Consider the following 13116-nt stretch of genomic DNA (forward strand, 5'->3'; position numbering starts at 1 on the left):
GTCAAGGATGAATTTTGTACGAAACAACCTTGTAAATGACCGGATATTTTGGTACCTGGGTATTTTTTCTAGCGTAAAGACCTACCGTAGCGACCAGCAGGGAAGGCTAGAGTTATGAAGGACAAGAAATACGCGGTAGTTAAAAATGTATTTAATTTATGTCGTTTTTTAAATAGGGGAACCACTTTTCGTAAGCAATCTTAAATTTATCGCTAAAAGACGCAACCAGCGGCACATCCTCAGTATGTAATCAAGCGGAAGCCTCAGCAAAAGTTTTTGCGGAGCTATGACGGCTGCTGATCCAGGCCAATTGGTGATGAACGCAGAGCAAAACGTCGGCATTCTGATGGAGCATCTCTTAATATATGCAGACCGCATCGTGCCATCCGGAGAGGATATCATATTTATCCACGATAATTGCCCTATAAATAGGGCTAATATTGTTAAGGAATTTTTTTAGGGACAATCCTCGAATCCACGTTCTGCCGTGGCCACCTAACTCTCCAGATGTAAACACAATGGAACACCTTTGGAGCATTATGGTGAGGGAATGGCAGAACGCCAACGAGCGGAATTTGAATGCTTTAATTGATTATGCCAATGAAATCTGGCGATAGATTGGGCGCCGTCCTCATGTCTATGAGCAACTGGTTCATTGCATGCGCTCCACTCACATTGAATAAATAAACTCGAAGCTATCGAAGCACTTCAGGCTTCTTCGTCAGCTGAAGTATGAATGGTGAGGAAAGGAGAGGGTTGGAAGAGGGAGAAGAGGGGAAAGGGGAGAGGTGTATGGGGAGGGGGAGTTAGGAATAGGGGTTAGGATGCGACGTTCAGACCTGGAAAGCTATTGGCTTGAAAGTGCCAAATGCAAGCCAATTCGAGGGTGTGGAGGTTGAGGGCGGAGACGGTGGGAGGGAGGGAGGCAATAATGGATACTTTAGTTTTTTCAAGTTTAATAATTACGTTACGTTATGAAACTATTTTTAAAGGACTTTTTTTGTTTGTTGCATCTCCCACCAACCATATAGTTAGCCCCTTACGATATGGTTTAAACAGTCTCGCATTTGCTCCTCCATTTCGCAGATTAAATTTTTCTAGATAAATATTAAATAATCTTTTATTTGGTATCTAAATAAATTCTTCAGTCGCACCTTGATGACTACAGAGATTGGGCAGACCAATGGAAACTATCAGTAAATGCAGAGAGGTGCTCCCACATCGTCTTCTCCAGGCGACGTAGAGCAGGACTTGGACCTCGTCTTTCCTCCGGAAATAAAAGAACACCAAGGGCTCCACACGATACTTAAACGTTGAAATGGACTGCAAATTAACGTGGTCAAAACATATCCATCAAACCGTCCAGAAAGCCACCGGAATCCATGCAGCACTTTTCCCTCTACTGAAGTCAAACTCACCGCTTCCTCTGAAAACCACTCGCCAAAAGGATATCCTCATAGGTGAACTTCCGATTCAATTTAAATTGTTACTCGATGAGAGTCTATTTAAATTTGATCGGAAGGTCACCTATGAGGATATTGTTATAACTGGATGGCGCACTAAAATAATGGATGCATAACAATACTCATTGAACGAAATATTTTTATTTTGTGAAGAAATTCGTAAAGGATACCATTGTAAACTCTATTCTCAACTGATGTTGATCCTAATTTGAAATTCTAGCCTTTCCCGAGAGATTCGACGGGTTTCGAAAATTCTAGATGGTTCGTGACTTCTCGAGTCTCGTCCCGACAATGCCGAGAAATTAAAGTCTCGTCTCGACCGCCGAGACGGGACTCTCGCACAGCACTAATTAATAAGCTAAGCATTCAACAAATACTATGGTCACCATGGCAAATACTGAAAAATAATTCATCTAACAGTTTTAATTGCGTGGAAACGACTGTGCCCAGGGCCATAATTGACGTCTCCTCGGAGAGTGTCACTAGAGAGGGGTAGGGGAACTTACCTTCCCGCTTGCCATCAGCTTGTGTGACGAGGTCTTCTGTCGAGAGAGATGCTGCTAGCGAGGTGTCTGAAAAGTCACTCTGAGATAGCGACGGCGTCTAATTCTCCTCTGTTGAGAGTCCTGCGGCTGCGAAGAGATAATCAGTGCAAACAGAGAATGTAACAGCGAGAGAGGAGATTAGAATTCCTCTCTTCTAAGTAAATCCGCGGTCCAATTAATCTTTAGCGCCGACTTGAAACATGCTTCGCACATTCTCTTTGTGGCAGCTGTCATGGAAGGTTCATTTAATCCCTCACTAAGCGGAAACATGTCGACGCCCGCATTCAAAATAGAATATGAGCATTTGGCTAACTGAATGTCAGCAACTGTAAAAGCGATTGGCTAGTTCCCTTTTGTAATCTCAGAGTCAAGTTCAGTGTTGCAACCTCACAGACAAATTGTACGGTTCCGTCTACTGTGCGAATGGCTATGCATAGTAGGATATATTTTTATCAAGTATTATTATTAATAAAGTATTCTACTAATCGAAGGTTGGCTTCCATGGAGTATTTAAGAACTTCTATGGTAGCCTCCCCTTCTCATACTTCCCTATATAATTCATAATAAGGCCTACTCCCTTTTATTCTATCGAAATTCCTATTTTCTTCCCTCCACTCCCTTGTTTACCTAACATTCTACCCTCTTAACACTGTTTTCAACATCCTCTAGTTTAAGTCTCTCTTCACCTACCATGTCCAGCACTTCGTCGCGTTCCACCACCTCTCCGTCCTCTTCAACCTCTCCGGACCCACATCTCGAAGGCCTCCAGTCTTCTCTCGTCCTCCTTCCTAAGAACCCATATTTTCCCACCGAAAAACGACACACTCCAGTTCAGACTCTTCAATAACCTTTTATAAACTCTTACATAACGATCATCTCATACGCTCCTTGATCGCCTCCTCCACTAACACAATTCTCTTCATGATGTCCTTACTGCTGAGTCCGTTTTCGTCTAATGTGCTGCCCAAACAGTTGAATTGCTATACCTTTTTAAGTATAACGTCGCAATTTCAGTCGTAGAATATTATCCTTTGAGACCTACACTTTTTTGATTTGCGAAAGTTGAATCACTAGAAAAACGGTCCATACTATGAGTGCATCATCCCAATAACCATAGCTAAGGTTTGATGAAGGAAGAGCCTAAAGCCTTGGGCATAAAGGCAGATGATTTTGCCATTTTGTCATTTTCTATACCTATTATGTCGGCTGCGTTTTTGGATACGCCGAACAAATGAACACCAGTCCAAGTGAGACGTGGTCTTAGACATAGTTCGGAAATATTGGATGAATAATTCGTGTTTGGGTCTTATAGCGATGCATATGATTGGATTTTACCCGGACAAAAGGAATGAAGCTTGAATATTCCCGATTGTATAAGAACCTTATGAGGGAAAATTTTCTGAAGACGGATTTCTCGCCACACTTAATGAGCCACGCCGATGAGCCTTACGTGGAGCTTTTTCCGCCACTACGCTACCTGCCTGCCGGCCAGTCAATCTAATCATGCACTCGACTCTCTCAGATAATGATGATATTAATGTCTGTGATTTTCATTCTTGATCTGATTATTTCCGAGTATTTATCAAGAAAAGTTGTCCAACAGGAAGACGTATAGAATAACGTGTCTGTTTGCAACTGAGAGCTAATGTAAACCTAGGTATCTACAATACAATAAATTACATGGAAAATGTCTCCCAGTACCTGTAAAGAGAAAGAAAATTAGATGAAGCCGTAGGAGATAAGTGATGAATCATTCCTACTGTTCCCATGATTTTACATGTCTCGTTGTTGTTCTCGAAGAAGTTTTTCGTGTAGTGCCTTTTTGAAGGAGGCGAGTGATGATGATTTACGTAGAGGTATGTCAATGTTGTTCCATTCGCGGCATGCAGTAACAATGAATGAGCGATAGCATAATTATTAATAGTAGGGAACTCTTTGCGTGAGATTCCAGTACCCTTGCGTCATTGGTGGCGTTCGTGTGGTTCACGTAGCGTGGGGTTTGGTCGGTTCTGATTCTAAGGGAAAATAAGCGTGAAATTTCAGGAACGCACAGTATCTTATCCATTTCTTGAAGTAATTATGCGCTTTTTCCTGCGTTTTGTAAATTTGAAACGTGAAGTATGGTAGAATACGTTTAGGATGAAAATGACATGGATTTAACCCCTTGCGCTGTGATGACGAGTCTAGCTCGTCATGAACTTTCGACGCCGAACCGCGCAATGACGAGTGTAGCTTGTCATCGGATTTTCATAATTTTAGCACTATTTAGAGGAACAATATAATTATTTTGAAAGCTTAATAATGTTAAAACATACTTACAAGGGGAGACCACGAAAGTTGCTCCGCCTTTTTCAATGCCGTATTTTTTATGGCCTTCGGAATGGTGAACACATCCCTGAACTAGTAGTGGTTCCGTTGAATGGGCCTTAGTTTGGCGGTAATTAATTAATTTTCATGCGGTACTTTTCACAAGCCGCTATAGTTTCATGATATCGCATCCTTCAGCAGGAGGGTCAGGTGGGGTAGTGGTTAGCGTTTAGCGATCACAATGGAGACAAGAAAATATAAAGCCATCGCGGAGCCTTGAACCCTGGTCTCCCGTGTGGCAGCCGTAAACGCTTACCACTACCCCACCTGACCCTCCTGAAGAAAGGTGTGATATTATAAAACTATAGCGGCTTGTGAAAAGTACCGCATAAAGATTAATTAATTACAGCCAAACTAAGGCCCATTCAACGGAACCACTACTAGTTCAGGGATGTGTTCACCATTCCGAAGGCCATAAAAAATACGGCATTGAAAAAGGCGGAGCAACTTTCGTGGTCTCCCCTTGTTAGTATAAATGAATAATTCATATATTTTATGAAACATGATACATTGGAAGGATTCAAATGAGTTTTTATTCGAGTTCGATAGCTGTGTTCTCCATGTTTAATAATCACAATTTATTTCACGGTTCTACGTTTATTACAGATTACAAAATATTATTTCATTACCTGCCATTTAAAAGAGAACCACATGAAGAATAATTGCAGAATAGCAGCACGATATTCGGAAAATTAATCGAATTGGAAGTGGTTAACACAGAATGGAGAAGTTAACTGCGGAAAAGACACCGAGACAACTGAGAAACCTCGCGACTCAATGTCAATAAATGAGCCTTCTGAGCCTCTGGGAAAATCCGGCTCTGGCGACGGTGCGAGTTCCAAACATTTCCTGGTAAATCTAATGCGGCCCTTACACGGTCGTTAGTGGAAGAGTGCGAGAGTAATTGTGGTGATAAGTCAGTTGTGACTACGTTTTTGGGAGTTGTTTCTGACCGTGCAGTTTTTCTGGAATCAAGACTGACTCTAACGCATCAATGTCAGTACATTTCTCGCCGAACTTTATCGAAACATACAGAAGTAATGGCTGTTTGTGGTTAATAAAATCACAGGAGTTCTTAAACAGACAGTTTACAACAAATCTTTCGTTTTATTTCCCGAGGCTTGCTATCACACACACACTCAATTAATAAAGGTGCCAATGACTTTCCTTGCTGATTGACATTGTCACTCAACCGTACGACACATAGACTGAGCAAAGAGTATGAGGATTCAGGGCGAACCCTGCGAGGATATAACGCACCGGGGCAGGAACCAAGCCAGTGGCTTATACGCCCGATCACCCGGGGAGGGGCTGGAGAGGAAGGAGAAAGGAAAGAGGCGCCGCCGCGGTAGGAGCCCGACGACGCCTCTGGGAGAGGAAAGGTGCGGAAGGTACGGGAGAGGGAAAAACACCTCAACGATATAGAAGCGAAGAGGGCCCTACTATTAGCGAAACCAGGCATGCCTTTAATGTTCTAACGATCTTGGAGGATTATTCTATGAGGAAGAATAATCCAACGATCAGATCGTTAGAACATAGACTGAGCAGTACGAACGTTAGTAAACGCGGTTTTGGAGTGTGGTGTAGTGCAGTGCATGGCGGGCGAAGCACGTCCTGCGGCCGCTATCATCGACCAAACCCCGCGCGATATTTTTCGCGATAATGTCTCCAGGTTCTGCTCCAAAAATTTCTATGAACGCCGCCATCGACGGATGGGTCCTGTAATTCACGATTAGCGCTCCCTACGGGTAAAAATAATGCTAGTTTTTCCACAAGCCGGCCTTAATCCGGCGCCGTAAAAGACTGCCCGAGCGGAAGGTATGAGTTACCATACGTTTATGAACCTATCTAGTTTAGTTAGGAGATGTAGTTATGCACGAGATTTCAGCCGTCCTTTCTCCAGCCCTTAGCAGCAACAGCGACCGAGTTTCACGGACACAACAGCGGCGGCAGCACTGTGCCAACTTTCATGAATGTTTCCGAGGCATCGCGTGTACACATCGTGTGGGCGACCTTCCCTCGCCGCTCACGGTCAAGTTCACGCCCATCCCATTCCCATACGTCATCATTCACATCCCACAATGCATTGCAATGATCAGAGCGGGTGCCCTTCGCAGATCGCATGCCCCAAGGTAGAATGGGCAATCGTCATCGGCAACTATGTTTCGTGGCTTCCGCGCCCGAAAGCTTTCAAACCGGGTTATCATTGCGCACGAGTGGCGGAGAAGTAGGAAGACTAGCGAAGAGTGGACACGCCCTCTCTACCGTGCGGTCGCGCGTCATTGCGGCAGTGCGTCGATGCATTGATGGGGACGTGCGTTGCACAGTGGGGCCAAGTGCCTTAAAGGTGGTCATAATTAGTAAATATCATGTAATCTTTTTGAAATCTTGATTATAATTTTTTAACAGTTTTAGTTAAATTAAAGTTAAATTTAGTTTAGTAAAAAATTAAATAGTTTTAGAGGTCGCAAATTCCGAATATGATATTGAAATACAAAGTAAGTGCCAACGTGTCAACTAGCGGTGCGCTTCGGCATCCATACGGTTAGGCGTTATTCACGTATTTCTTCAATAAATCACGAAGGGGCGGGTTGGGGAGGTTGGGTCAATGTTTTTTATTTGATAGCCGAGAGTTGTGGCTACAATAATATAACTATAAAAAACACTGCCGAGCGCTGCTATATAATTTAATAATGTTCGTATTTTTGTTTTAGAACAAAAGTTGTGAAATTTATTCGTTAATATTTATGTTAACAATAATTTTAATTTTGTTTCAATCTTATGGTAAAGCAGCATTTTTTAAATTTTTACTTGCTTTTCGAACTTATTCCTCAGCGGCTCTAATAAATGTCTACCTAGCCTTGTAATAATAAATCATAACCCCAAACTTATTTTTTTCTAATTATGGCCACCTTTTATGGATTTGGCCCCACTGTGCGTTGGTTCGGCTATGCGTTGCCTCGGCCGTCTTGATGCGTCGCGTCGCACTGTTGACTGAAATCGAAAAAAGTGGAAAAAAACTCAAAAATGGTTTTACTCTTATTAAATGACGATTAGCGGGAAATACTGCTGCATGTGAGCGAAACGGACAGTTATACCGAATCGGGGTAATGCAATTACACCTGCGGTATATCCAACAGCCATCTAGCTATTCATTGTCAATCTTTTATGGAAATGGAGAGGCTGAGAAAAAAAGCTTAAGTATGTGCATTCTATTAAGTAAATAATGAGACTAAATATAACCGCAACAGAGACTATACATACATAGCAATTTTTTGTAATGTTAGGTAACGTCACGGTATTCCATAAGCCCAGGGAGCAGTCGGGGACTTCGCGGCACGGTAAGAACATGCATTTTATTTTGTTTGTTGCTAAAGTAACAGATGGTTTCTTTGAATGGACCTTTTAAAAGGTTTGGTGTAAATATCCCTAGTTAACTCGTTGATCCTTTTTTTATAATTCTACATAAACATAAAAATTCGACTAAAAACATGGTACTCCCTTTTGCAACGTATCGACGATAAATATTATGACACATTGAATAAATCAGGTCATAAGATATGGAAAAGAAATGCGGATGTAATATATTATAGCTCTCGTGCAATTCACTTTATATGATCAACTTTCCAACATCCACTGAGCACGGCCACCAGACGGTACCGCACGTTCTCAAAATCGATCTTAATTTCGGCGGCACAGGCGGTCACAATTCATCTCTACGCATCACAATCGACAGGCTTTGTTTTATATGTGGTGTAAATATCTCGAGGTAACTCGGTAATCCTTTTAATGATCCTACGTAAACGTAAAATGTTGACGAAAAACAGGGTCCATCATTTTCTATCGTATCGGCCACAAGTGTTACAACGAATTCGTAGAATTTGATGAGAATTAACAACAATAAACCTTTTCATAATATTGTAAATTTCTGTTGCTGTTTAATTACTACAAGAGGCGTGGAATTTGTTTTAACATGCAGAATTTTAAAAATCAAAAAGAAATATTTGCACAATTTGTTCAACTTTTAGGCCATATAATTTTTCGAAAAAAGTTTGGCTTCAATACATGCACTTATGTATTGACAACAATTATGCAATGTTTCCAATTCCATGCTTTAAAAAAACATTTTATGAGGTTGTCGACGATATCGGAGATTGTTCAAGCGATAATGGACATCAGTGGTTGTTGACGGCACGGAAGAGAGAATAGAGGAGTATTGTAACGAAAATTGTGGCGTGCGGATGTACGTGTCGTCACTCCCGAGGTAATAGAACGCATCGTTGCTCCCGGTCTTCGTCGTGAGTACCTGCCATAGACAAGTGTGTTTGAAATTCGTGGTAATTAAATTTGAAAAATTGCTGCTTGTGTTGTCGCCCGATTTTCTTTATAATATTTGTGTTTAATATTTATGTGTAAATTAAATTTGTGAAGTTACGGAGGAATATAAACGTTACAAGATTTTGTCTAACTTTGTTCGATTTAAGCCCACTGTGGTCAGTGCGATTGGAGTGCTTTGGATGAGCGCTCTATTACGGAAATGGGGTTGTCGGGATTCCTTAAGGTGGAGTTACCGTTCCGCCGACATGACGGAGTCACACCGCCCGTTACCATAACGACTTGACTGCACATGGCTAGACCAATCTTTTATTAGTACATACTAAACCCAAGTAGATCTCAGGTAACTAGCTTCATTGATTTATTCGCGCAACAGTTTATTACAGAATCATTATTTGAAACCCATGAATTAGTGGCTTATGTATATTTAAGGGGTATCCATTAATTACATGAGCCATTTGGGGGGAAGGAGGTCAAACTAATTCTCACCCAATCTCACATTGGGTGGGGTGTGGGGGTGGTCCTGGCAAGTATCACGTAGTTTTTTCCGCTGGAAACAGTGTAAAATTGCGACAACTCTGGGATGAATTGAGAAAATAATTAAACAAATTGTTTTTCCAATAAATCCTTCGAAATGAAGCATATATTAGGATATTTACACTGAAAATACGCATTTTTAACAATCTCATGTGAGATGACAGGGAGAGGGAAGGGGGTCGAACTACATCTAACGATATCTAACTAGGGGACAGGGGGGGTCCAAAAATCACCAAAATCATCTCACGTGATTAATGGACGACCCGTGATTAACTTAAAAAATATTGCATCACATATTTCATTTAAGGGGCAGTGGCGGAAAATTTGGAGGTCATCATCATGTATTTGCTGTTTTTTTATACACTTAGAAAGGTCAAGACTGTTCAGATAGAAAAAAGAGAGCCCTGCAGGAAAACTCAGTGGACGGCATTCCATTTCGATGTGTTCCCGTTCACGTCCTTGACTGTCTGATGCCGATCTTTTGGGCGGGAGTAAAGCCAATTAAGTGAGGAACATGAAAATTTATAGGTGCTCTTATCTTTTGTCGAAGTAATGCGTGGATAGCTGGAACCAGAGATGAGTAGTACTCACTAGGGCGGCAGCATTGCTGATGGCAGAACTGGGATGGGGCCCTTCACTCAGATCCGAAATGGTTTATCATTAAAAGAATTCGTATGGTATAGAATTTGGAGGAGGCGACCGACAGCTGAGGTCATTTGCGCTATGAGGGAAGGGTGGAGAGAAACCCAGCGTCGGCACTAGCCTGCTTTTAACGAAAGGCGTCAAGGGGACCACGGCATAACGTCCCATCCGACGGACGGAGCGTTGCGCTTGGAATATCCTCCACACAACATTCAAGCAGGGATCGGGCAGTCTAAAAATTTCCTGCCACCGCTTGGTGGGAATCCAACACTCTAGCCACCATACCAACCCGATCCCCTAATAGAATTCGCTTGATAGAAAAAAAAAGTTACGACTATAAAGAATCTTCCCCATTTAGCCCTTCTATCGAAAGTTTAAAACAAGAATTTTACTATTGAGGATCCTCAAGTCAGCCTCCAGACCAGTTTAAACCCACCTTGCATGAAAATGTATTTTAAAAAGTCGCCACTCATGTCTTTGACTGCAAAACCAATCCGAATTTCTCGGAAAAATAAGCAAAAATCACGGCTGTTTACTAAACTTTGTATTTCTGATGATGTGATCTATCAAATTCATAACTTTTAAATGCTATTCCTCGCAATTACAAAACTATAAATACTATACTATCACCGTTACAAATAATAAATACTATATTGTCCCAAGCCAATCCGAATTTCTCGGAAAAATAAGCTAAAATCACGGCTGTTTACTAAACTTTGTATTTCTGATGATGTGATCTATCAAATTCATAACTTTTAAATGCTATTACTCGCAATTACAAAACTATAAATACTATACTATCACCGTTACAAATAATAAATGCTATATTGTCCCAAGCCAATCAGAATTTCTCGGAAAAATAAGCTAAAATCACGGCTGTTTACTAAACTTTGTATTTCTGATGATGTGATCTATCAAATTCATAACTTTTAAATGCTATTCCTCGCAATTACAAATATAAATACTATACCATCACCGTTACAAATAATAAATACTATATTGTCCCAAGCCAATCCGAATTCCTCGGAAAAATAAGCTAAAATCACGGCTGTTTACTAAACTTTCTATTTCTGATGATGTGATCTATGAAATTCATAACTTTTAAATGCTATTCCTCGTAATTAAAAATATAAATGCGATACTATAACTATCACGAATAATAAATACTATATTGGAAAAAAGTGGATGGCTCTGTACTCAATGCCACGCTGCGGGCATTTTTGAGAACAGATTAAAAAGCGACCAAGGTGGCAACGGAAATCAACATTTTATGGGATGGAATGGGACCTCCGCCATCTGGTCATCTTGGTTTAAAATACGAAAAATGTAAAAGCTGCCGCCTAAGTTTTAAATTACTTTAAAATTACTGACTTCATTAAAATTATGGTTCATTAACTCGTTCAGGGAGTACTTTTTATAGAGGGAAGTTATCGCTCACGAGGGTGTGAACAATGAACCGCGAAAAGTCCATGCACGAAGGTAAGTACGAGTACTATAAGTACGAGTACCTTTATAGGCGTGAAGCGGTGACTATACTTTAAATTATATTACTGTATAAAAAACGCGATCGTAACATTTTTATGTAAAAATATTGTATATCGTTGTCATCTTTGTATTTTATATTGTTCATGTTTTCTCTTTCATAGCCCTGAGGATGATTTTAAATAAATCGAAACGTTGGCTATAACTTGTTTTACAGTGACCTAAAACTCCAAGAAATATTATTAAATGTATTAAACAAGGTCAAGAAAAGAAGAGGGAAAAAAATAATATGGTACCCTTAATTTTTCAAACTATCATGATCGACAATAATGAAAAATGAGTTAACAGGCCCATTGTATATTGTAGGCTACATCTACATTATACCTAGCGAGCCACCTCTCGGGTGTTTGGCAGGGGGGGGGGGGTATCAATCGCCAGCCTACAGCATGTAACTGTATGCCCACTTGCACACCGCACAGTTGTAAAAACACGCACAGGTGGTAACAAAGACAATAAATGCGTGCACAGTCATGGAGGTGGATTCATGTGAACTCCATCCAAGCGTGAATGGCTGCATTCAACCCGAGACCACAGCACAGTGTACACTCTCATGCCTATGGATTGTTATTAATATAGTACAAGTATATCCATGCAAGGTTAGAACAAAGCAAAGTAGGTTATCACAAAGGAACGCTGGTCAAACATTGTTTAAAGATAGTTTTTTAAATTAATTAATATGCTTTTATCGTATGTAGATATCCTTGGTCTTTGAAGCCACATGGCTTGTCAGAATGTTCCACATTTTTCTTACACAGCTTCAAGTTATAAACACATCTAATAGTGGGTATTGTAAATTTTACATTCTTACATAAGTAAAAAATAATCCTAAATACATCAGCAGAAGTATAAGGAATTATAAATTCCTAATTTTGCCAATAAACCAATCTTTAACTTCTGCCTGAATTGCTGGAAATCATTTAAAATTGAATAAGTGCTTAGGAATACAATTATAAGTAGTTTATTCAACCACTTTTAATTGTTTGAGCAACCACTTCAATATTAATGATAGTAATCATAAGTTTTCAGCAGTGAAACATTTCTTAAAATCATACAATGTGTATTCTTACACGAAATTTTGTATTCTTTTCTACAAAAAATGTCTGCTATGCTTAAACATTTTAATAATTTATCTATATTTTTCACATTGCTGTTTTAGGCTACAGTATAAGAATCCATTCAGATGAAAGACTTTCGGAATCCTCTTTTGGTTTCTCATTATAGTTGTTTATAGTATATCATACGCCATTTCCCTAAATGTGATTCAATTCCTCATTTTCAGAATACTCTCAACCATATTCTGAGAAATTATTAATCTTACCTTCATCGCAGATATTTTTTAAGCTTAAATTATCTATTATTGTCCATATGAAAAGGGAAATTTAAATGATCATCTATTATCACACGAAGATAATTATATTTTTCTAGACGGCTTGGTACTGGACAACTGTAGGCATAAAAACAATGCTATTATCGTGAATATCGGTGTGGGAATCAGGTTTTATATTTATCTTCTTTTTCGTCATGTTAATTAAGATTATATGCTCATTTGATTTTTTTTTCTTCAGTAATGGCTAAATTATTATCATACCGTAAATTTAACCTGTTTAAAGCCTTCCTTTCATGGCGCCTTTCAATTTTAATGAGTAATTATTAACATAATTTCACCGGCATACATTACGGTTTAA

The 13116-nt window shown here is 39.9% G+C and overlaps 1 protein-coding gene across 2 annotated transcripts in view; it reads right to left on the reverse strand.

Annotated features, from left to right (window-relative positions):
* Positions 1-13116, reverse strand: part of LOC124163835 (chitooligosaccharidolytic beta-N-acetylglucosaminidase-like) — a 47527-nt gene that overhangs the window by 22813 nt on the left and 11598 nt on the right. The window contains exon 2 of one of the 2 annotated variants that reach the window (XM_046540938.1): positions 1970-2095. In XM_046540938.1, coding sequence (XP_046396894.1) covers positions 1970-1984 — 15 coding nt within the window. In that variant the 5' untranslated portion in view covers positions 1985-2095. Of the gene's footprint in view, positions 1-1969; positions 2276-13116 lie in introns of those variants that run through there. The other variant, XM_046540939.1, reaches the window with a different exon arrangement.

Source organism: Ischnura elegans, chromosome 8, assembly GCF_921293095.1.
Source record: "Ischnura elegans chromosome 8, ioIscEleg1.1, whole genome shotgun sequence".
Classification (NCBI taxonomy): domain Eukaryota; kingdom Metazoa; phylum Arthropoda; class Insecta; order Odonata; family Coenagrionidae; genus Ischnura; species Ischnura elegans.